The 27,099-nt window shown below is 34.4% G+C and overlaps 1 protein-coding gene across 1 annotated transcript; it reads right to left on the bottom strand.

Moving 5' to 3' along the window:
* Positions 1 to 306: 306 nt before the first annotated feature.
* MTNR1A (melatonin receptor 1A) lies at positions 307 to 27,099 on the bottom strand. The gene is made up of 2 exons (XM_074227404.1): positions 26,847 to 27,099; positions 307 to 1,175 (listed from the first exon to the last, which is right to left on the bottom strand). The coding sequence occupies exons 1-2, from the start codon at positions 27,097 to 27,099 to the stop codon at positions 307 to 309; spliced, it is 1,122 nt and encodes a 373-aa protein (XP_074083505.1).

Below are 27,099 nucleotides of genomic sequence, written 5' to 3'. Positions count from 1 at the left end.
TTCTAAAAACTATCTGTTCATCTCCTTTAACCATTTATCATTTAGGGAAATGATGAGTATGACATAATAATATTTTGGAAGTGGGATGAACTCTTTTTACTAATGCTTAAATAGAATATTTTAAATAATTTAAGACACTGTCAATTTTCAAGCTTCACACTTCTTCAGTCTTCATTTAAAAATATGCAAGTTTTCCTCCTCAGATTCTTCAAGGTGTCCTCAGTTAAGGATCAGTTTCTCAGGAGAACACTTAACTATGACTGTGCACATAAAGAAAAACAAATCCATGAGCCAAGGTTCTTCTTTTCATACAGAATCCACTTTTATTTGATTGTTGTTGGTCATCAGAGGAGAAGGTTTGCTTTTCATTCTCTCTGGTACATCATTAGAGCCATCCACAAAGAATATTTTTGCTGAGCAAAAGGACATTATAATTTTTCTGTACTCCCTCCTGAAATTCTGGTTCAGTAATCCATATATAATTGCATTAAGACAGCTGTTAAAATAGGCCATGTAGTAACTGAACACAAACAACCACTCTGGAATTCTGGGAATGATCTTGACAGGGTTGATAGCCACTGCAAGACCTATAAAGTTTAAAGGCCCCCAGCAGATGGCAAAAAGCACAAAGACCACAAACATGGTGATAAAGTTCCTGAAGTCATGTGGCTTCAATTTGAATTGGTTGTCAGATTTCACCTTCCGTCTTATCTGAATGACAAGGATCCATATTCTCAGGTAGCAGAAGGTAACAATGATGATGGGAGTGATGAAATGGAAAGTCACAATGGTTATTGTATATGCAGAGCTGACCGATTGTGCAAATGTGCAAGAAAAGACCCTGGGGTCATACTGGAGTGATCCAATCATCAAATTAGGCACAATGGCCACAAATGTCAGCAACCAAATTATAATCACATAGCAGAGGGAATTCTTATTACTATATAATTTGTCATACTTAAAACTATGGCAGATGTAACAGTAGCGGTTAATGGCAATGCCAGTGATGTTAAAAATGGATCCAATGACGCTTAGACCCATCAGAAAACCACTAATTTGGCAGTGCAGGTATCCTAAATTCCATCCATTGTGAAATATAGATGTAAGGACCAAGGGGTATGGGTAGACTGCCACAACCAAGTCTGCAATGGCCAGGCTTACCACAAACATATTACCTAGAAAAAAGAAAATTATGAAATATGTTAATTTTACTCTTTGTATTAATTTCATTTTTATTATATTGGCATTTATGAAATTTTAGTTATCTGACCAGCAAATTTCAAATAGAGATATTTTTCTCATTTAATAAGGAAATATTAATATACTATTCATTTCCAACACTGTAATTTTAAATCAAACTCTTCTTTGGACCAGTCAAATTGCCGGACAGATACAATATAATAATACACATAAAAATATCAAATTGATTTGAAGAAATAAGAGGTCAAAAATATTAAGAGATAACACACACATACACAAATCAAAATGAGAAGAGTTCAGCACACCAGAGCTCAAAAAATATCCAGAGAAATAATTTACCAAAATAATCTCTTTCTAGAAACAAAACAGAAAAATTTTTCTATGGAATTCTTCAATGAGACTAATTTGCTAACAGCAATTTAGAATACACACTTTTAGCAAAGGAATTCCTTATTCAAAGAGGACACCTGGATAAAATGGGAAACAATTGAGTGAAAAATTAGTTTAGATAAGCATCTTATATTAAATTCCTTGTAAATTTCAGATCAACAAATAATATAAACAATCACAACATAGAAATAAAATATTGAAAGTTAATAAATCTTGAAATTATGGATAGAGTAACAATTTATAACAAGACAAAGGAAAGAAGAAAGCACAAAAGATGATAAAGGGTAATATTGTTTACATAAAATTTAAAAGCTTTTGCATAAATAAATTAACGCAACTACAAACTTAAGAAAATACATGAAGTGAGGAAAGTTCTCACATTAAATATTTCTTATTCAAATCAGATAACTAAAATTTATATGGAACTGAGGCAAAGTAAGTAAATTCATATGGAGAAATAAAAAGTCAAGAATTTCCAGGGATTCAATGAAAAAAAGTGCAAAAAAGGTGGCTTAGCCTTACCAGATATAAAATTATATTATAAAGCACCAAACTTTCTGATATTGGCTAAAAAAACAGAGTGATGGATCAGTAGAATATACTAGGTGCACTAGCAGGAAATGTTTATACTGATCTGCTGTTTGATAAACCCAAAGAGTCCAGCTATTGGGATAAAAACTCTGTCTTTGATTAAAACTGTTGGGAAAATTGGATGTTAGTTTGGCAGAAACATCTCATTCCCTATACCAAGATAAGATCAAAATGGATACTGAATCTAGACATAAAAAACAATATTATAAGCAAGCTAGAAAATCAGGAAATAGTTTACCTGTCAGATCTATGGAAAGGGAAGCTGTTTATGACCAAGGAAGAAATGGAGAACATTATTAAAAACAAACTAGATAATTCTGTTCATTAAATTAAAAAGCTTTTGCACAGATGAAACCACTGTAACCAAGATCAAAAGAAATGTAGTAAATTGGGAAATAATTTTTACAACTAGTATTTCTGACAAAGGAGTCATTTCTAAAAGATCTAGAAAACTTAGTCAAATTAAAAAAAATGCTATTCCCCAAATGACAAATGGTCAAACGATATGCAAAGTCAAATTACAGATGAAATCAAAGGAATCCATAGTCATATGAAAAATTGCTCTAAATCATTATTGATTAGAGAAATGCAAATTAAAGCATCTCTGGGGTACCATGTCACACTTCTCAGACTGGCCAATATGACTAGAAAGGACAATGATCAATGTTGGAAGTATTGTGGGAAATCTGGGACACTAATGCATTGTTGGTAGAGCTGTGAACTCTTCCCACCATTCTAGAAAGTATGTTGGAATTGTGCCCAAAGGGCAACAAAAATGTGCATAGCTTTTGATCCAGCAATACCACTACTAGGACTATACTCTGAAGAGATCATGAAAAAGGGTAAAAACATCACTTGTACAAAACTATTCATAGCAGCCCCGTTTGTAGTGGCAAAGAATTGGAAATTAAATAAATGTTCTTCAATTGAGGAATGGCTTGAGAAACTGGTATATGTATGTCATGGAACACTATTGTTCTATTAGAAACCAGGAGGGATGGGATTTCAGGGAAGCCTGGAAGGATTTGAATGAACTGATGCTGAGTGAGATGAGCAGAACCAGAAAAACATTGTACCCCCTAACAGCAGCATGGGGGTAATGATCAACCTTGATGAACTTGCTCATTCCATCAGTGCAACAATTAGGGACAGTTCGGGGCTGTCTGATGGTGAATACCTTCTGTATCCAGTGAAAGAATTGTGGATTTTAAGCAAAGACCAAAGTCTATTACCTTTAACTTAGAAAAAAACTGTTATCTTATTATGTAATTTTGCTATCTCTTATTCTATATTTTTCTTCTTTAAGGATATGATTTCTCTCTCATCACATTTAACTTAGATCAATGTATACCACAGAAACAATGCAAAGACTAAAGGATTGCCTTCTGGGGTGAGGGGTGAAGCAAGATTAGGGGGGAAAATTGTAAAAATAAAAATAAAAATGAAAAATTTCTTTCTAAAAGAATAGGTGAAGATGGAACTCTGACTAACTCTTTCTATGACACCAATATGGTGCTGATACCTAAACAGGGAAAAGTTAAAACAGAGAAAGAAAATTATAGACCTATCTCCCTGATGAATATAGATGCCAAAATTTTAAATAAAATCTTAGCAAAATGACTACGACAAGTTATCACTAAAATAATTCATTATGATCAAGTAGGATTTATCCCAGGATTGAAGGGTTGGTTCAATATTAGGAAAACTGTCACTATAATTAATCATATCAATAACAAACCTATCAGAAATCATATTATTATATCAATAGATGCTGAAAAAGCTTTTGACAAAATACAGCACCCATTTCTACTGAAAATGCTAGAGAGTGTAGGTATAAATGGATTGGTCCTCAGAATAATAAGCAGTATCTATCTAGGAAACCATCAACAAGCATTATATGCAATGGGAATAGGCTATAAGTATTCCCAAGAGATTAAGCGTAAAACATTATGACCACTACTATTCAATATCATATTAGAAATGTTAGCTTCAGCAATGAGAAGAAAAAGAAACCAAAGGAATTAGAATAGGGAAGGAAGAGACAAAACTCTCACTCTTTGCAGATGACATGATGGTATACCTAGAGAATCCCAAAAAGTCATCTAAGAAACTACTAGAAATAATTTGCAACTTTAGTAAAGTTGCAGGATATAAAAATAAACTCATAAATCCTCAACATTTCTATATATGACTAGCAAGATGCAGCAGAAAGAGATAGAAAGAGAAATCCCATTCAGAGTAACTTCAGACAATATAAAATACCTGGGAGTTTACCTGTCAAGGCAGACTCAGAAACTTTTTGAAAACAATTACAAACTATTTCTCACACAAATAAAATCAGACTTAAATAACTGGGCAAATTTCAACTGCTCATGGATAGGCTGAGCAAATATATTAAAAATAACAATTCTACCTAAATTAAACTACTTTTTTAGTGCCCTACCAATCAAAATTCCAAAAAATTACTACAATGAGTTAGAAAAAATTGTAAGGAAATTAATATGGAGAAATAAAAAGTTGAGAATCTCCAGGGATTTAATGGAAAAAAGTATAAAAGGAGGTGTCTTAGCCTTACCAGATCTAAAATTATATTATAAAGCATCAGTCATCAAAACTTTCTGGTATTGGCTAACAAATAGAGTAGTGGATCAGTGGAATAGACTAAGTGCAGTAACAGGAAATATACTAATCTGCTGTTTGATAAACCAAAAGAGTCCAGATATTGGGATAAAAACTCTCTCTTCTATAAAAACTGTTGGGAAAATTGCAAGTTAGTATGGCAGAAACTTGGATTAGACCAACACCTCACTACCTATATCAAGATGAGATCAAAATAGATAGAGGATATAGACATAAAAATATATAATATATATATATATATTATAAACAAATTAAAAGATCATGGAGTAGTTTACCTGTCAGATCTATGAACAGTGAAGCAGTTCATGACTAAGGAAGAGATGAAGAACATCACTAAAAACAAACTAGATGATTTTGATGGCATTAAAAAGATTTACACAAACAAAACCACTGTAACCAAGATCAAAAGAAATGTATTAAATTGGGAAACAATTTTTACAACTAGTATTTCTGACAAAGGACTCATCCCTAAAATATATAGAGAACTGAGTCAAATTTTTCTTAAAAAAAGACAAGCCAATTGACAAATAGTCAAAGGATATGCGAAGGCAATTTACAGATGAGGAAATCAAAGCAATCCATAATCCTATGAAAAATTGCTCTAAATCACTAATTATTAGAGAAATGTAAATTAAAACTTCTTTGAGGTACCACCTCACACCTCTCACACTGGCCAATACGACAAGAAAGGACAATGATCAATGTTGGAAAGGCTGTGGTAAATCTGGGACACTAATACATTGTTGGTGGAGCTGTGAACTCATCCAACTTGTCTGAAGAGTAATTTGGAATTATTCACAAAAGGCCACAAAATTGTGCATACCCTTTGATCCAGCAATACCAGTACTGGGGCTATACCATGAATAGATTATGAAAAAGGGTAAAAAAAGATCACCTGTATAAAAATATTCATAGCAGTTCTGTTTGTGGTGGCAAAGAATTGGAAATTATGGGGATGTCCATCAATTGGGGAATGGCTTAATAAACTGTGGGATATGTATGTGATGGAACATTATTGTTCTATTAAAAACCAGAAGGGATTAGAAACCAGGGAAATCTGGAAGGATTTACATGAACCGATGCTGAGCAAGATGAGCAGAACCAGAAGAACATTGTACACCCTAACACCAGTATAGGAGGGATGATCAATATTAATGGACAGGGCAACAATCAGGCACAATTTTGGGGTATCTACAATGGAGAATGCCATCTGTATTCTGAGAAAGAATTGTGGAGTTTGAAGAAAGACCAAAGACTATTATCTTTACTTTAAAACAATGTTACCTTATTATGTAATTCTGCAGTATTGCATACTATATATGTTTCTTCCTTAAGGATATGATTTCTCTCTCATCACATCCAATTTAGATCAATGTATACTATGGGAATGATGTAAAGACTAATAAACTGCCTTCTGTGGAGGGGTGGAGGGAAGGGAAGCAAGACTGGGGAAAATTTGTAAAACTCAAAATAATTTAATTTTTAAAAAAATGTTATTTTATTGTGTAATTCTTCTATATCTCATACTTTAAGTTTCTTCCTTAAGGATATGATTTCTCTCTCATCACATTCAACTTAGATCAGTGTATACCATGGAAACAATATAAAGACTAACAGACTACCTTCTGTGTGGGGTGAGGGGAGGGAAGCAAAATTTGGAGGAAAATTATAAAATTCAAAATAAATCTTTCAAAATCTTTCAAAAAAAATGAAGGACAAACATTATTACATAGGAAATCATTACTCTTCTATGTAACTGCTCTTCCCAAAGGAATATAAATTTTCATGACTTAAACTCACCTTGGGGTTTATGGGCTAAGTTTTTTTTCCCTTCCTTTATTATTTATTCTATCATATTATATTTTATTTATTTAAGGCAATGGAGTTTAGTAACTTGCCCAGTGTCACACAGCTAGGCAATTATTAAGTGTCTGAGCCTGGATTTGAACTCAGGTCCTCCTGAATCCAGGGCTGGTGCTCTATCCACTGTGCCACCTAGCTGGCCCCTATTCTATCATTTAAAAAAAATGGAACAATTAACGCTTTTGTGGCATATAATTTCCCTATGATTTCTTGAAATAGAGCATGGGAAAGCTATGCTTTGTTAAAGTCCATTTGTATTCAAAGAGATCTGCTTAACCACACCTTAAATCTAAATCTCTCTGACTCTCACTAATTGGTCAATAACAGGTCCCACAAGCCTCACTTTGTCATTGTTTGGGTTTTGATGACTCAAAAGGAGTGTAAATAGCAAGGCCAATTCTCCTGCCAATTTGATTTTTTATTTTTTTGAATTGGTATATTAGAACATCTTTTGCCTCCTTTCTTACTTAGCTTTAAATCAAAGAATGAATGAATGTGTCTTGCCTCAAACAAACTGAGACATGGGAAAAAAGTTAGTTTAAAAAGGCCAATTTCTTCCATTGTATCTGGGGCCATCTCCAATCATCCTGATCTATGTCTTGCCACTGTACTCAAATAATTCTGGAGGAAAGAGTGAGGCTGATGACTTTGCATAGCTTTGCCTCATTTAAATCCAGTTTACTTGCAAGTCAAGGTAGCAACATCCAACTCTTCTCATTTAATAATCTTCAGAGGTTCCCCATGGCCTCTGGGATCAAATACCAACTTTTTTTTTGTCATTTAAAATTCTTCCCAACTTTGTCTCAACTTGCTTTTCCCAATCTTACTCCTTGTTTCCCTCTTCCACATACTCTACAATTCAGTCACCAACCTGCTGTCTGTTTTTGACACAGGATACTCCCTCTTCCACTTCAAAGCCTTTGCAGTGATTATCTTCCAGGCCCATAAAGCTACTATTCTTCACCTTGTCTCTTAGAGTCCCTGAATTCCATAGAGATTAAACTCAAATAGCACATTCTGCAGATCTTTCCAAATCACCCTCCCTCAGAGCTCTAGCGGGGTTTCCCAAGATGCCCTGTCAGCCAGTTCCACTGGTCTGGATGGTGACCCAAATTGCAAACCCCAGTATTTCCAGAGGAGCCCCCAGTGTTTCCATCAGAGTCCAAGACATTCATGTGAGAGGGACTCATTTTCTTCAATACAAACACAGAAACAGTCCCAGGTGTTCCTACTTTCCCCCCACTCTCAGCCCCACAGGCCTGGGTGTAAGCAGCAGGACTTCTCCAGCACAAAGAGCCCTTCTGGCATTTCTAGCCCTGACTACCTAGTGCAGTGACTGTGTTGTGTGAGTACAACCCCAGGCAAGGAAAATGGGCTGCTGATGTTCCCCAACTCAGACAATCCTGAGAAAGTTTCTGACTTTCCTTACTGATTGGCCCACAGAGTAACTCCCTGGACTTCCTAACTCCAGTGGGCAAGGCCTCTACAATTCTCAACACTGAGAATCTGCAAACCAACACAAGACCCTAGGGAAAGGTAACAACCCAACATGAAAAAAACCTGTGCAAAGAAGGATCTATTGAATATTACCTTGGAGATAAGAATCCTAGCTTAGAAATGGAAGGCAGAAGGGATGCTATATGTGAGGTTTCAGAGGAGAATATGAATTGGTCTCCAGGCTAGAAAGCTGTCTTAGAAGAGATCAGGAAGGAGTTTAAAAATCAAATGGGAAGCTTAGGAAAAGAAATGCAAGAGAAAATTAAATCTATGTAAGAGAAAATTAACATCTTATGACAAAAAATGACAGAAGAAAACAAATCCTTTAAAAATACAGTTTGGTAAATGCAAAAAGAAAATAATACCCTCAAAAACACAACTGGTAAATGGAAAAAGATGACAACTCCTTTAAAAAAAAATAGAATTGACCAAATGGAAAGAGATACAAAACCTGAATGTAGACAATTCTTCTCCGAGAAATAGATTGCGATCTGTGGAAACTAAAGACTTCATAAGATACCAAAAATATGTTAAACAACATTTTTAAAAAAGAGAGAAAATAGAAAATGTAAAATATCTCACTGGTAAAACAGCTGACCTGGAGAACAGATCCAGGAGAGGCAATTTAAGAATCATAGGACTACTTCAGAATCTTGGTAGGAAAAAAAGCCTGGACTCCATACTTCAGAATATATTTAAGGAAAACTGCCTGATATCCTGAAATCAGAGGGCTCAATAGTCATTTGAATAGTCATTGATCTCCTCCTGAAAAGGATCCCAAAATGTAAACACCAAGGAATTGTGGCCAACTCCAGAATTTTCAGATCAAGGAGAAAAATCCTTCAAGCATCAGAAAGGAGCAATTCAAACAAAGGAGCCACAGTCAGTATTACACAGGGCCTGGCTGCATCAACATTAAGGGATCAAAGGTCCTGGAATATAATTTTCCAGAGAGCAAAGGAGTTTGGACTACAACCAGGAATCCACTGACCAGCCAAACTGAGCCTTCTCTTTCAGGAAAAAGACATTTAATAAAATAGGTTCCTTTCAAGTTTTCCTAATGAAAAGGCCACAGCTAAAAAAGAAATTTGACCTTCAAACAGGAGACTTAAGAGATATATGGAAAAAGTGAATAGTGGAAAAGAAAAAAATGTTATCCAATAAGATTAAACTGGTTATATCCCAACCTGGGAGGAAGATTCTCATAACTCTTGAGTTATGGATATCCATGACTTTGATGGAATTATTTAAGGGAAGGGGGAGGGAAGGAGGGAGGGACTGCAAGAAGGGAGGGAAGGAAGAAGGGGAAAGGGGAACAGAAAATGATGGGTGGTGGATAGTAAGGGGAAGCACAATGAGAGAGGTGATATTTAGGAGCAAAACACTGGGAGGAGGGATAAGTGAAATAGGGGGAAAATACAAATGGAGGGGAGATAGCATGGAGGGCAATAAAGAAAGTAATTATAACTGTGAATTTGAATGGAATGAACTCTCCCATAAAATGTAATTGTATAGCAGAGTGGATTTAAAAACAGTAGAAACCTACAATGTGCTGCTTACAAGAAACACATTTGAAGCAGAGATACACACACACACACACACAGAGTAAAAGTAAAAGCCTAGAGCAGAATATATTATGCTTCTGTTGAAGTAAAAAAAAACAGGAGTAGCAATCTTCATTTCAGATAAAACAGTTACAAGAATAGATCTCATTAAAAGACATAAGGAAAGGGTGCAGCAAGGTGGCACAGTGTATAGAGCACTAGTCCTGGAATCAGAAGGCACTGAATTCAAATCTGACCTCATTCACTAAATGTTTGCTTAGCTATATCCTTGGACAAGTCACTTAACCTCATTATCTTACACAAATTCAAAAAAAAAAAGAAGAGAGTCCACAGAAAATGAAGTAATTTCAATACTAAACATGAATGCACCAAGCAGTATAAGATCCAGATTCTTAGAGGACAAGTTAAAAGAGTTAGAAGAATACATAGACAGAAAAACTCTGGTGGGGAACTCAACCTTCCACTCTCAGAATTAGATACATCTAAACATAAAATAAGAAGGAAATTAAGAAAGTAAATAGAATGTTAGAAAATTAAGGTATGATAGACCTTTGAAGAAAATTGAATCAGGATAGAAGGGAACACAACTTTTTTCCTGAAGTACATGACACCTACACAAAACTGGCCATATATTAGGGCATAAAATTCTCATAATCAAATGCAGAAAGGCAGAAATATTGAATGAATCCTTCTCTGACCATGATGCAATAAAAATCATGTGTAATAAAGGGACTTGGAGAGATAGATTTAAAACAATTGGAAGCTAAATAACATAATTTTAAAGATTGGTTGGGTCAAACAACAAATCATATAAAGAATTAATGATTTCATCTAAGACAATGACAAAAACTTATGGAATATAATCAAAGTAGTTATTAGGGAATACATTATATCTCTAAATGCTTACATGAATAAAATAGAAAAAAGATCAATGAAATGAGCATGCAACTAAAAAAGTTAGAGAAAGAACAAATTAAAAATGCCCAAATAAATATCAAATTATATGAAAATTAAAGGTGAAATCAATAAAATTGAAAGCAAGAAAAGTATTGAACTAATAAATAAAATCAATAGTTGGTTTTATGGGAAAAATAAATAAATCCTGGTTAATCTGATTTAAAAGAAGAAAGAAGAAAACCAAATTACTAGTATCAAAAATGAAAAAAAGTGAATTCACCACCAAAGAGAAGGAAATTAAGGCAATAATTTAGAACTATTTTACTCAACTATATGCCAATAAATTTGATAATCTAAATGAAATGGATGAATATTTACAAAAATATAAATTCCCCAGGTTAAAAGAAGAGGAGATTAAATACTTAACCCTATTTAAGAAAAAGAAATTCAACAAGCCATCAATGAACTCCCAAAGAAAAAACCTCCAGGGTCAGATGAACTCACAAGTGAATTCTACCAAACATTCTAGGAACTATTGGTTCCAATTCTACATAAACTTCTTGAAAAAAATAGGTGAAAAAGGAAATCTGCCAAATTCCTTTTATGACACTAATATGATGCTGATACCTAAACCAAGAAGATTCAAAAACAGAAAGAGAAAATTATAGATCATTTTCACTAATGAATATGGATGCAAAAAATTTAAACAAAATATTAGCAAAGTCATTACAACAAGTTATCACATTATGATCAAGCAGGATTTATAGTAGAAATGCATGGTTGATTCAATATTAGGAAAGTTATCAGTAAGTAACCATATCAACAACCCAAATCTAACATAAACCATATGATTATCTCAATAAATGCTGAATAATTTTTTGGCAAAAGCCAGCACCCATTCTTACTAAAAATACTAGAGAAGTACAGGAATAAATGGAGGGTTCCTTAAACTGATAAACAGTATCTATTTAAAATCATTAACAAACATTATATTTAGCAGGATAAGCTAGAAGCATCCCCAATAAGATCAGGATAAAACAAGGATGCTCCTTATCACCACTATTATTCAATATTGAGACATTAGCTTTAGCAATAAGAAAAGAAAAAGAAATTAGGAATCAGAATCAGTCATGAAGAAACAAAACTCTAAACATCTTTGCAGATGACATAATAGTATACCTAGAGAACCCTAGAAAATCATCTTAAAAACTACTGGAAACAATTAGCAAAAGTTACAGGATATAAAGCAAACCCACAAAAAGCCTCAGCATTTCTATATACTACTATCGAAGTACAGCAGCAAGAGATTGAAAGAAATTTCATGTAAAGTAACATCACACAGCATAGAATACTTGGAAGTCTACCTGCCAAGGCAAACTCAGAAACTTTATGAAAACAACCAAAAAACACTTTTCACATGAATACAATTAGATCTGAATAACTGGGCAAATGTCAATTGCTCATTGGTAGGTCAAATTAATATAATAAAAATGACAATTCTACCTAAATTAAATTACTTATTTAGTGTCATACCAATCAACCTTGCAAAAAATTACTTTAGTGAACTATAAAAATAGTAACTAAATTCATATGGAGGAACAAAAAAGATCAAGGAGAAGTTTATGACCAAAGAAGAAATAGAGAACATTATAAAAAGCAAACTGGATAATTTTGATTACATTAGTTTAAAATATTTTTGTACAAACAAAACTACTGAAACCAAGATTCAAAGGAATGTAATAAGTTGGGAAACAATTTTTACAACTACAGAACTGAGTCAAATTTATAAAAAACAGGCATTCCCCAACTGATATATGACCAAAAAATACGGAAAGGCAAATCTAAGATGAAGAAATCAAAACTATATTTAGTCATATGATTATCAATTATAGATGTGCAAATTAAAGTATCTCTGTCATACCACCTTGCAAGTCTCAGATTGGCCAATATGACTAGAAAGGAAAATGATCAAGGGTGGAGGGGATCTGTAAAAACTGGGACACTAATGCATTGTTGGTGGAATTGTGAACTAATCTAACCTTTCTAGAGAGAAATTTGAAATTATGCCTGAAGGGTAATTAAAATGCACATACCCTTTGATCCAGTAATACCTGGAGATATTTGTAACCTGAAGAGATCATGAAAAATCCTTCATGTACAAAAATATTCATAGCAGCTCTTTTTAAAGTGGCAAAAAATGGAAATTGAGGGGATACCCATCAATTAGGGAATGGCTGAGCAAATTGTGGTATATGTGGATGATGGAACACTATTGTTCTATAAGAAATCATAAGGGATGAAATTGCAGAAAAGCCTGGAAAGACTTGCATGAATTGATGTTGAGTGAAATGAGCAGAACAAGAATGTTATACACAAATATTAACATATAACAACAACATGGGGTCATGATCAACCATGAAGGACTTGTTCATTTTAGCAGCACAAAAATCGAAGACAGTTTTAAGACTTGTGATGGAAAACACCATCCATATCCATATCTGTGAAGCTTGAATGAAGACCAACACTTATTACCTTCTATTTTTTAAAAGATATCTAATATATTTTGTTTTTTTCTCTAATGTTTTCTTTCTTCCATTTGGATCTGATTCTTCTTCCACAACATGTCCAATACCAATTTAAGTTTAGCATGATTATAAATATAGAGCTTATAGCAGATTGCTTTCTGTTGGGGGAAGGGGGAGGGAAGGGATGGAGGGAGATAGGGAGATACATTGTAAAGCTCAAAACCTTGTTAAAAATAATTGGTATGGGGCAGCTAGGTGGCGCAGTGGATAGAGCACCGCCCTTGGAGTCAGGAGTACCTGGGTTCAAATACAACCTCAGACACGTAATAATTACATAGCCGTGTGGCCTTGGGCAAGCCACTTAACCCCATTGCCTTGAGAAATCTAAAAAAAATAATTAGTAAAAAACTACCATTGTGTGTAGTTGAAAAAAACAAATAAATAAAATATAAAAAAATTACCCTTCCTTCCTGCTCAAGATTTCTCTTTAAAGGTAGTCTTAGTGCAGATTAAGCTGCAAAGCTTAGAGTGAGAGTCAAAAAAACTGAGTGAAACAATTTTCCAACTCAAGATAACTTGGAAGATCCTTGGAAATGGTGTTTTTCACAGGGTTAGAAAGGACCCATAGTGCAACTGCATTATGAGTTTTAGGATACCCTGTAGTTATTTTTTATGTCTCTCCTCCACTTAGAATGTGTTCTCGTTTGAAGGCAAAGACTTTTATTTTTGTGTTTGCTTTTCTGCCTTTAGCATGGAACTAATAGTAGTGATAAGAACAATCACATAACTCTTCAGAGGATCCAAGTAGTTCAGGTAAAGAACTTTCAAATCATGTCACTTTTCATATTGGCAGAATTTATAAAAATGCAACATTTAGTCACTTTGGATAGTTCCAGAATTCTCACAGTCATTCACTTCCCTTCTCTCCATTCCATATTTTAAGGAATTATTTTTTTCAGAGAACTTTTGTATCTCTTTTTCAATTTGGCCAATTCTGCTTTTTAAGGCATTCTTCTCCTCATTGGTCTTTTGGACCCCTTTTTCTTTTTGACCCAGACTGGTTTTTAAGATGATATTTTTTTCAGTATTTTTGTATCTCCTTCACCAAGCTATTGCCTTGTTTTCCTGAATTTTCCCTCATCACTCTCATTTCTCTTCCCAAATTTTCCTCTACCTCCCTTATTTGATTTTCAAAATCCTTTTTGGCTTTTCCATAGCCTGAGACCAATTCATTTTTCTTGGTGGCTTTGGATACAGAAACTTTGACTTTGTCATCTTCTGAATGTGTACTTTATTCCTTCATATGACCAAAGTAATTGTCTATGGTTGTATTTTTTTTTTTCATTTCCCCAACTTATGACTTGATTTGAACTCTTTGTTAAGGTAGGGCTCTGTTTCCAGAGTAAAGGACACACTGTCCCAAACTTTTGAGAGTTTTTGCAACTATTTTCAGAGATACACCCAGAGACCTGCAAGTTTTCAATTATACCAAGATTTTATGAAAGGCTATTACTATTTTTCTTGGCCTATGTTCTGTTCTATGGGTGACCACAAGCTCTTCTTTCTTCCCTGGAACTGTCAGAATCCCTGCTCAGCTAAGGTAGTCTACTGTCCTTCTACTTCTTTTCCTGAGACTGGGGCCTCAGATTGCAACCCAGATCTCAGTATAGGGAAAGCCACAGAGTCCTTTCACAGGGATAAGAAAGACTTCTACAATTTCCCTCAACTCCCTTACTATCCGTGGACTAGAAGCAGTTGCTGAGAGGCTCCCAAGACCTGCTCCTGGTTCATTGGGGGTCAGATCTGCTGCTAAGGCCTACACTGGACTGGGCTTCCCTCACACCTGGTGAGGAAGAGTTTTCCTGATGACCTTCCAAAATGTCCTTGGCAATCTGTGGGCTGAGATGTCTTGAAACCTCCACCACTGTCACTGACCCAGGCACCTGATTGTCTGTTCCTGGTTGGCTGAAGCCCAGGCTGTACTAAGGGTCCTTTCTAACCCTGTGCAAAAGACCATTTCCATGAATCTTCCAAGTTGTCTGGGTTGGAAAATTGTTTCGCTCAGTGTTTTTGTTGGGTTCTCCCACTCTAGAATTTGGTTAGACTCATTATTTAAAAATATTTGGAATGATTTGGGGGAGAACTTAGTTGAGTTCTGCCTTTACTCTGCCATCTTGTTTCTGCCTCTAGTTCCAGAATTTAAAAGAGAAAAATTCAGCAATTTAGAAACATTATAAGTATCTACTATGTGTAAGGCACTACACTTACATATTGGACATACAAATACAAAAATCAACAAAGCTCTGCCCTTAATCAGTCACATTCCAGCAAGGGAAATATTAACATAAACAAATGAATATGCTACCAAAGAGGATATTATAAAAACATTGGAGAAACCATGAGAGATCAAGGTGTTTAGCAAATTAATTTTTCTATTGTCCTTTATCCATAAAAGTCCTGAATTGGATAATTTCACCAAGTAAAGATTATTTCAAAGAAGTCCATTATGAAATAAATAAGCATAGGTAAAAAAAAAAGGTGATTTTCCCATTCTAAATTTACTTTTTTTTAAGGTTTTTGCAAGGCAAACAGGGTTAAGTAGCTTTCCCAAGGCCACACGGCTAGGTAATTATTAAGTGTCTGAGACGCATTTGAACCCAGGTACTCCTGACTCCAAGGCCAGTGCTTTATCCACTACGCCACCTAGCCACCCTGTAAATATACTTTTCAATAGAACTTTTATAAAAATCATGCTTTCAAAAAAAATCAGTTGTATAAGATAAAATATAAGTGATACCAACTAATTGTTCTGAGAATTAGCTTTAATTACCAATAAATTAGCTATTTTGTAAAATGTACAAGTGCTACATGTCTCTAAGTGGATGTATTTTCATGGTTTTTTTAAAACATGGGAATGATAACAAAATTAAACTTTAAAAGGACAATTTCTTCAGATCACTAAATTCATGCCCAAACTTTATCATGTCAAAGTAGCTTATTGCAGATTCATAGCAAAAAAAAAGTGGCTTTAAACTATGATTATGTATATGATTTTCAGCCTCTTTATTATGTTCTATTTCAGTTCAGGTAATTATGGTCAATTTCTATTCAGATCATAATACTAATAGAGTCATTAATATAATTTCCTCTGAACTAAAACACTTTTTCAACAATTAAGAAGACACACAAAACAATGATCATCTAATTCAGCCCATTTCTGTTTTATTGAAGTTTTCCATAGCAAACTAGCTCATCATCTTAGTCCTCACCTTGTTGGCAATAGACCTCTATATACTTTGCCAGATTGTCTACAGGAAACATTCATAATCTCTTGTCAGGGTTTTTCCTGTAAGAGCTTATGTTCTACTAACCATAGCCTTTTAGAATCCATGATGAGACATCAAAGTAGGATATCACTGGCTTAGTAATTGAGTAATTAAGCCATAGGAACTATAAGACATTTAAGTACTGGCTGCTTCCTAATTCTCTGACCCAACGTCTGAGAGATTATCTATCTTGTTTTAAGTTCTCCTAAGAGAAAAACTTATATAAAATATTTTCTCTATTAATTATATTTTTAAAATTAAATATTATTTTTTCAATTAATTTTTATTTTCTCTCTCTCCCTCCACTCCCACCCTTTCTAAAAAGAAAAAGAAAGTCAAAACCTTTGTTAACGAATAAGCATAGTCAGGAAAAAAACAGTTCCCACATGGATCATGGCTAAAGTGTGAGTCTCATTCTGCATACTACACAGGAGATATATAGTATAAATCATCATGATGCATCAGGACTCACTCACAGTCTCACAACTACAAAATGTCAATCCAGGCCTTTCTGACTCCAAGCCCTTTGCTTTATTCATTGTGCACCTAACTCTCTATTCATCACAGAACCTTGAGCAGATGAGAAAGCAGAGTCACTGTCAGCAAGATATGAAAGTTCATGGAAAAAAAATGGCAGTAGAGCAAGATTAGAGTGAGTTATTTTTGATTCCTGGGGGAAATTCTAGGAAAGATCATAAAATTGATGGTTGGTGTCTACCAAAAATAAAATCACTCATTACAAAAAATGAGGAAAAATTAGGGCAGACTAACCTTTTTCAGTTAGATTACTACACTGGTAGATGAAGGGAATATATGTTTGCTTTTGATTAAAGCTGACTTCTTTTCGGGGGGGAAATCACTGTCCAGATTTATTTCTATGACTTTCATTTGTAGATTAGTAGTGATTGAAGAGTTATGAAGAAATCAATCTGAAGTGGGAGCAAAGTTATAAAGCATTAATTACCTTCATTCATTAATGGAGGAGTAAAGGATTAGTGAGAAGATAATGGGTTGCTTTTCATGTTGCTGAAACACAAGACTCTGCTCACATAAAAAAATAAAGTAACATACAGGTACTGTATCTTACAGAAGATGTGATGGAACTGGGGTAGCAGACTAATCTATTTCAGTTATGGAACAGGCAAAAATAGACTTTAAGAGTCAAAACTGAAAAGTTGCTCTCAGATAAATAATTTCAAAAACCTTCTCTGTCGTTAACATCTGGATAATAATCTTATCTTCCTGTGAAGTACTTTTGGGCTTTTTTGAAACTTGGTTACTCTATATTGCCCAGGCTAAAATTGCAACTGCCATTCATTGGCCAGATCCCAATCCTGATTATCATAAAATTTAAATGCACTCTTAAAAGATAAAATTCCATCCTGAACATCTGGGAAGTGGAGTCAAGATGGCAGTATGAAGCAATCTAAGAATTTTTTCCCCAAAACAACTTTAAATGAAGTCTGTAAACTTAGCTCAGAGTGACAGAACCCCCCCCGCCCCCCAAAAAAAACCCCAACAGTGAACTCAAGGTACCATGAAGGAATTTCAGTAAAGTTTGTATCACATGATTAAAAGGAGAGTTTAGCTCAGTAGATGTAGGGGAACTGAAAAGCCTGTAGGAGGCACTTAGCCACAGAACAGTTCAGTTCTGGACTCAGCAAGTCAGTGGTGTAGCAGGCCAACACCAATGACGTAGTTCAAGCCGCAGGAATGCTGGGGCAACAAGTGGAACTAGGTTGAGCTTCCCTAAGGCAGGGAACAAATCACTAGCACCAGTGGCATCAAGAGAGACAAGCAGTAATCCAGGGATCAGTCCCCCAGTCCCAGCACAAAAAAGTTTGAGATTGGGTTCCCCCTTTGCCCCAAAAGCAGAGTTCAGCTATCAAAACGAGCAAAAAAAAAAAGGTTTGAATCATTCTGAGAGAGATAATTAAAAATGCCATCTCAAAAGACGTGACAAAATTCCTACATATGAAGCCACAAAGAGGTTTTGAATTGGTCTCAAATTCAAAAAGACCTCTTGGAAGAACTCAAAAAGAATTTTAAAAAACCAAAGAGAGGAAGAAGGAAAAATGGAGAAATGAAATGAGAGTCATGCAGAAGCATAGTGAAAAATTAACTGAAGAAAATACCTTTAATTCTGGAGAGCAATTTGGAATTATGCCCAAAAGACAACAAAAATGTGCATACTCTGTGATCCAGCAATACCACTACTGGAGCTATACCCTGAAGAGACCATGAAAAAGGGTAAAAACATCACTTGTACAAAAATATTCATAGCAGCCCTGTTTGTGGTGGCAAAGACTGGAAATTGAAGGGGAAGTCCAGCAATAGGGGAATGGCTTAATAAACTGTGGTATATGTATGTGATGGAACACATTTTAATTAGAAACCAGGAGGGATGGGAATTTCAGGAATCCTGTAAGGTTTTGCATGAACTAATGCTGAGCAAGATGAGCAGAACCAGAAAAACATTGTACACCCTAACAAAAACATGGGAGTGATGATCAACCTTAATGAGCTTGCTCATACCAACAAGGCAACAATCAGGCACAATTTTGGGATATCTGCAGTGGAGAATGTCATCTGTATCCTGAGAAAGAATTGTGGAGTTTGAACAAAGACCAAAGACCATTACCTTTAACTTTTAAAAAATGTTATTTTATTGTGTAATTCTGTGATATCTCATAATTTATGTTTCTTCCTTAAGGATATGATTTCTCTCTCATCACATTCAACTTCAATCAATACATACCATGGAAACAATGTAAAGACTGACAGATAGCCTTCTGTGGGGGCTGGAGGTAGGGAAGTAAGATTAGGGGAAAATTGTAAAACAAAATAAATAAAATCTTTAATTTAAAAAAATACATTTAGGGGTGGCTAGGTGGCGGAGTGGATAAAGTACTGGCCCTGGATTCAGGAGTATCTGGGTTCAAATCTGGTCTCAGACATTTAATAATTACCTAGTGTGGCCTTGGGCAAGCCACTTAACCCCATTTGCCTTGCAAAAACCTAAAAAAAATGCATTTAAATACCTTTAAAAGTAAAATTGACCAAAAGAAAAAGAAATCAGCTACTTTAAAAATAAAATTGTCCAATTGAAAAAGGATTGTAATTCATAAAAAGTAAAATTGACCAACTGGAAAAGGAAACAAAAGTTTACTGAAGAAAATAAAACCATAAAAATTAGAATTGGGCAAATGGAAACTAATGACTCTATGAGACATCAAAATCCCTTCAACCAGAACCAAAAAATTGAAAAATAAAAGAATATATAAAATACCTCTTGGAAAAAATGACCAACCTGGAGAATAGATCCAAGAAAGATAATTTATGAATTATTGGTCTACCTGATCCACAATTAGATAAAAAAAAACAAAACCTGGATAGTATCATGCAGGAAATTATCATGGAAAACTGCCCTAATATGCTAGAACAAAAAAGTAAAATAAACCTTGAAAGAATACATTGATCACTCCCACAAAGCAATCCCAAAATAAAAACTCCAAGGAATATTATAGTCAAATTTCAGAATTCTTAACTAAACAAGATAATACTACAAGCCACCTAAAAGAAGCAATTTAAATATCTATCAGGGAGCCAGGTAAGTACTACACATGATTTATCACCTTCCTCAGGAAAGGATTGGAATGTTTGGAATTTGATAATTATAGAAGGTTTGAATTACAACCAAGAATCAACTACCCTGAAAAAGTCAGTATAATTTTCAGAGGAAATGATGAACTTTCCATCAATTTACCTGATCAAAAGACTGAAACTGAATAGAAAATTTGATCTTCAACTACAAGACTCAAGAAATGTAGAAAAAAAAAGTAAATGGGAAAAAAATGTAAGTCAATAAGATTAAATGGGAAGACAAAACCTTTAATTCTTGAGAATAGTATTTCTCTTAGAACAGTTGAAAGGAGCATAATTATACAGAGGTTGTGGGTATTTCTATTGGGACAAAAGGAGGGAGGGTACTCGAACAGAGCTGTGGGCATAAATTGATCAAGATGTGATGGTGCTTTAGCTTATGAGGGTTATATTTCTATTGAGACAGCTAGAAGGAGGGTAATCAGACAGAAGATGTGGGTATAAGTTGATTATAATAGAAAATTATCTTTAATAACCTTCATATATTGGTCTTGACTTCTTGGTTTGTCTTTTTCTTTAAACACAAGTCATAATAAAGGACACTTGGAAATAAATTCCCTTTTCATCACATCTTCTTTATGGGAATCAACAAAAATGTGACTAAATTTCCCAGAAAGTGATACTTCTGATTTCACTGAACAAACATCCCAATCACCAGGGTATGATAATTGGTTCTCAATATTCTCTTGAGCAATTTTAGATTTTATATTCATAATTTAAGAAAGAAAGAAATATGAGAACTAAAGAAAGAAGAAGGTTGAAAGATGGGAAATTGGAGGTTGAAATTAAGATTTCTCTCCTGCAAAGCACCTATTTTCCCTTTGAAAACAATCCTGAATCACAGGTAGTTTTATTGATATTCTCTTATGCAAGCTACCCTAGAAATGATCAAGGCCAGTCTAAGCCTATCAAAGTGTTAAACTTCTGAATAGATGTGTTTAGAAAGAGCAAAAAAATTTCTTTTTATTTTTCTATCCAGTGGTGGCAAGAGAGGCAGTATTATAAGGGAAATCTGTAACTAGAAAGAGGAGTGGGCCAATCAAATAGCAAGAATAAAGGATAGTAAAATGATAAAATTCTAGTAATTCAAGCTTATATTACATATATGTATATATTATATCTCTAGTACTTAGCACATAGTAGGTGCTAATGAAAGAATGGTTATAATAGCTAATGTTTACATAGTGTTTTCTATGTGCCAGACACTGTTTTCATTTGATCCTCACATCTACCTTGGGAAGTAGATGCTATGATTAGCTCTATTTTACAGATAAGGAAACTGAGACAACAGAGGTTTAGTGTTTGCTTCAGGTCAGACAGCAAGTTTTATACAAAGAGAATTTTATATATAATAATATATGTAAATCTACAGTCAAATCTCAACTTACTCAGAAACAATATTCCTGGAAAACAGTGCAAAAAGTGAATAATGCATATGTTGATACATTGACCCTATGGGAAATAAAGAGTTAGGTTTCCACAGCCACCAAAAAATGTAATGTAATTGCTGAAAATATACTTTTCTGTTTATATATCTTTATAAGAAAACATTAATCCTGATAACTTTTCCAAACACAGTAACCATGAAATAATCCATAAAAGGCAGTACACAAAATGTAATAGATAATGGGATTGGCAACCTCAATTCTCTAGTCAGTTTGTTGATTAGACCAACAGCAGTTGCAGACACAAAATTAATTCAGATCTTTATTTTTTCACTAAATCACATCACTAACTGCACACTTGAGCTTAGAAAACAAAAGATGTACATTACACTTGGAGGGCATAATTGCTACACAAAACTTGATTTTAAAGTCAAACCACGAAAACATCCAACAAATGCACAGGGAACTATTTATACTTCAATGGTAGGATGAACAAGACCAGTGAAATGTCTAGTAGAATATCAAAGGTCCCACAAATTTGTACTTATTGAGCCTCTCATTTTTTCTCTACTGCACAAAGTTGTTGATGTGCATTGTTGCCAATGTGAAAATGAAAATGAAACTACTAATAAAATCACAAAAATGTCTTTAGTCATAAAAGTTAAGTAAATAAAAATTAACTATTTGTCAACTAGGAAAAAAAACCTTCCATTGCTTTGGGTGAATCCTTTATAGAAGACTGGGGGTGGGGGGTTCACATAGAGAACTGTTCAGGATGAGAAGGTATAGAGAGAACTATTTTTGATCTGCAAAGGTCTGATGTTGATGAATTTATGGACCCATCAAATATTGGGAGAGAAAGCCAGATAGAATCCCAGGTTTTATTTACAGTCAACTTTTTCAAGTTAAGGGTCAGACCTTGCTATGGGGAAAGGCTAAAGGACATATTCATGTATTCACCTAAATAGATGAATTTTTTTTTGTGCGGATTCAAATCAAAGAATTGAGAAGTGATACCAATAGTGAATTTGCTCCCACTAAGAAGATGAAGCCCAGAGATCATTTAATATGGTTTACAAAAACAAGGTCAAATCCGTAACTGTAAACTGTAACTGTAAAATCTCAAAAACAGCATTGTCATCGTTAATCTATGTAGGGTTATAACCCAGATAGTTTTGTTAACTTGAAACCTGATGCATTTTAATTTAAAGTATGTAAACTAGGGATTAAACAATATTTGTAGAAATTAAAAGTATCCTTAGTATTTGCTATATTTTTAATCTTGTTCATTTTCATAAGTAGAATATAAGGCAGCTTCCAAAAAAAGACCTGTAACTTTTTGAACATGGAAAGTATCTCAGAAATATTTATATGAATTTGATATTTTCAAAATTCAAATGTAATAGTTCTGTATTTTATCTCTAAATTTTAAAGTGAAAAGATATCTCTACATTATGGATTAGAAACATCACATATTGAATGTTTATCCTCATTTTGAATTTGGAGACTGTAAGAAAGATTAGATGATTTGTGCAGAGTAGCACACCGATTAAATGTCTGAGATGAGCTTTAAATTCATCTTCCTGACATATCATCCAATACTCTCAGTATTCAGTACATGGTAAAAATGCTGCTGCTGCTGCTGCTGCTGCTAATGATGATGATGATGATATTTCCCTCCACATACAAAGAAGATACTATTGATTCAACATCAATTGGACATCATTTTAATTTTTCTCTTTGAAGGTGTGGAGAGAGATTTCACTGAGAGATTTTCAAAAACAGATTTTTAAATTTTAAAATAGGCATTAAAAGTTCTGCTACCTTAAAAATTTGCATGAATCCAAAGGTTTGCTACATAAAGTTTGTAATATCTTAATTTTAGGTAAATTCCAGAACTATAAAAAACATGGTCTCATCTTTCATGTTTGGAGAAGAATGTTATTTGATTCTTACATAAAATTTCAGGAAGAATGAGCCTATTAACATATTTCCTTTATACAGATTTTTCTTTATATGATTTCAAAATAATTGAACCCCAGAAAAGTTAAGTGGCTTGCTTAAAGTCACAGGCTAGTTAAAGATAGAACAAGGCCTAGAATCCAGATCTCCTAGGTCAGTGCAAGGTCTCATACTGTCTCATCCACAAATTCCAAAGTCCACTACCTTCACCACTTCCACCTCCCAGGGACTCCATGGATGATACAAATAGCAAGGCTCTGTTATTTGTAAAGAAGTGAAAAAGAGGGGCAGCTAGGTGGTGTAGTGGATAAACCACCAGCCTTGGAGTCAGGAGTCCCTGAGTTCAAATCCAGCCTCAGACACTTAATAATTACCTAGCTGTGTGGCCTTGGGCAAGCCACTTAACCCCATTTGCCTTGCAAAAAAAAGAAGTAAAAAAGAACTAAAATTGATCTTTTGGTAAAATTTCAGGAACAATACATTGAATATTTTATATATATAAAATGACTTTCTTCACATCTCCAATGGAAAGTTCAAGTCTTAATTCTTAGAGGTTTTGCTCTTTTTTTTTTCTCTATGCCTAGCAGGCTTCACATAATAGTCAGTCACATAATGGTGAGTCACATAAAGCATGTGTCTAAAAACCATATTACAAATGGTCCTCTAGATGGAAAGTTCTTCTTTTTTGTGGCTATCATTAAAATGATCATTCCAGAAAGCACCAGTGGAACATTTGTAGGAAAAGTCCTAGCTAGGTCAAATTTCTCATCAAAATGCCATTTAATATTCTTCCTCAGTAGAGGCATCATTGTAATTAATAAAATAGTTCATCATGAAGCTTCTAGATAAGATATAATTAAAGTGGATAGAAAATGTTAAAGCTTTTTTTTTAAGATACTTCAGGCAGGGTAGTATAGTGAATAGAAAGCTAGAATTGGGACTAGGAATACCAGGACTAAAATCTTGTCTCAGAAATAGACTGCCTGTTTGGTTCTGATCATTTTATCTCTAGGCCAGAATCTCTTAAGTTTTTTGGTAGGTCAGGAACCCCTTTGGCAGTCTGGTGACATGCACTCCTGAGAATATTGCACAAGTATTTTATTTAGTGCTCACAGTGAAAAATCATTCCCTAGTATGATTCCTACCACCAACTGATTCAGTTTTCTCTTTTCCATACTGGATAGACATCCTGGGTTTGGGGTGGGAACATGAGAAGACACAGAAAAGAAGTTCAAAGGATGAGATGTTAGCTGTATTGAACTTCTAATCATTTTTAAACTTAATACTCTGTCACCCTTTTTGATGAATTCACATAGACCTTATAATTTCCCTTTAATATAAGCCTATGTCTTCTCAACTTTCCCCTCTCAGAAACTTTACCTTCTTTTAAGGCTCAACCAGGTGTTTCATTATATATGAAATAATCCCCTGATGTCCCTACTTATTAATCCGGTCCCTACTTATTAATCCTGTCTCTAATGTCAATTTCCTTTGGAAGCTTTCTCTCTCTCTCTCTCATATATTTATTTTGCCTGAAGGCCGTCCATAAAAGTTTATAAATTTAGGTCATAAGCATTCTTTTCTTTATAGTGTCTAACCCAAAATGCTATTTTGAAAGTAGTGTGTGTGTGTGTGTGTGTGTGTGTGTGTGTGTGTACATGCCATATCATATTCCCTACAATGTAAGCTCCTTGAGGGCAGGGATATTTCATTTATGTCTTTGTCTCTGTAAGATACAGTTGAGTGAACCTTCAGTAAGGAAGACTTGCTCTCAAATCTCCATTAGCTGTGTGTTCCTCTCAGTTTCAGTCTCTTTATTTGTAAAATAGGAATAAGACCTACCTCAGAGAGTTTTTGTAAGAACTCAAATGAGATAGCAGGAGGAGCTTAATTAAATTAAGCAATAATCAAGAATGGTGTGTATTGTTAACACTGTATCCAGAGTATTTTGCATTTAGTAGGCACTTAATAAAAATCTGTTGGTTTGGATGCCTAAACAACTTTCTTGGATAATTCTCTCACAAACAGGGAAACAGTGCATCAATGTACAATGCCAAAATATGATGCTGCAATATTTAGTTTTCTAGCAGAAATTCACCTGAAATGAACCATTTCTTCTTGGTTGCTCACTGAAAAAGTAGCTACAACTCAAATACAAAATTATTATTAAACACAACATGAAAATGTCTAATTTGATATAACCATGACTGTTTCAAAAGAACAAACCAAAAAGAAATTGATATTTAATTGGCATATATCTATGATGTTACAAGTGAATCATTTTAGGAATTTTTATAGTTCATTCATTCATTCATTCTTTGATTTATTCAGTGAGAATTTGTTAAGTACTGGAAGACACAGAAATAAATAAAACAAATTCTTACTCCCTGTGGCTTCTCCTATCCATATATTGTATTTTTCTCTTGCATTATTAATTAAATTATGCAAAATCTTATACTTCTAGTTAGGTTTAAACATTATATTAATATAGGTACATATAAGCACTTCAAGGAAAATGACTAAAATATACAACTCAAATTGTGGATATAGAATCTATAAAGTAAGAGTTCTTAAATTGAAATCCATAAATTAAAAAAAATTAGTAAGTAATATAACTGGTTCACTTCACAATTATGTGTATTTTTTATGAGCTCTCACCAGACTGCCAAAGGTATCCATGACATCCCCCCCAAAAAGGTTAAAAACTTCTGGTGCAGAGCAAGTTCATTTTAAGAACCTGCTGCAATGTCTATCCCTAATAATTTAATGATTCCACAACTGTATTTAAAAACTACTTTAAAAAATTTCTTTCAGAAAACTTCAAAATTTAAAAGTATTATTTTTCATAGTATTAAGACTATCCACTGTTTTCAAAATTATATTTTGGATTGGACACTATAAAGAAAAGAATGCTTATGACCAAAATCTATGAACGCTAATGGAAAACCTTCAGGCAAAATAAATAAATGAGATAGATGGAGAGAGACAGAGACAGAGACAGAGACAGACAGACAGAGAGAGAGAGAGAGAGAGAGAGAGAGAGAGAGAGAGAGAGAGAGAGAGAGAACGAGAACCATGGAGGAAAAATGTGTCTAAGTTTTGTTCTGTACCAAGAGAAACTGGGGGGAGAAAATTCAGTGAAGGTAGAGGTTGGTTCATTACTGAGACAAAGTTCAGAATGAAAGACCTCTAGGATTGGGACAGGAGGCCTTAAGGAGCCACTCACTTGCATCATTACCTACTTCTCTCACCTTGACTTGACTTGACTTCTTATCACTCTCTTTTTTTCCTGAGTTTTTTCCTTGCCCAGCCTCCCCCCCGTGGCTCCCGAGTCGTTTTTACCTGCATTCCTCAGCTTCTTGTTCCGATAGACCGAAAGGATGACCAAGATGTTGCCCAAGATGTCCACTACAATAGTGAAGATGAGGATGGAGGCAAGAGTCAAAGTTACCCATGCGGACCGTTTTAAGTCACTCTCTGCCAGGCCCGAATCCTGCCAAGAGGAGTTGAGCTGCCGGCTACTATTCTCCAACATATTGTTACCATGAGATAAAATGACAGGGTTTCCCCCTGCTTCAAGCCCCTGCCTCTCCAT

This window comes from Macrotis lagotis, chromosome 3 (assembly GCF_037893015.1).
Source record: "Macrotis lagotis isolate mMagLag1 chromosome 3, bilby.v1.9.chrom.fasta, whole genome shotgun sequence".
NCBI classification, from domain to species: Eukaryota; Metazoa; Chordata; class Mammalia; order Peramelemorphia; family Peramelidae; genus Macrotis; species Macrotis lagotis.
Note: the sequence above shows the minus strand (reverse complement) of the source record. Positions and strands in the feature narration are given on the sequence as shown.

Coding starts and splice junctions, on each gene's coding strand:
- MTNR1A (XM_074227404.1), bottom strand. CDS start 27,099: ATGGAGAGGCAGGGGCTTGAAGCAGGGGGAAACCCTGTCATTTTATCT. Junction 1,176..26,846: donor CAAGAAGCTGAGGAATGCAG/GTAAAAACGACT, acceptor TCTTTTTTCTAG/GTAATATGTTTGTGGTAAGC.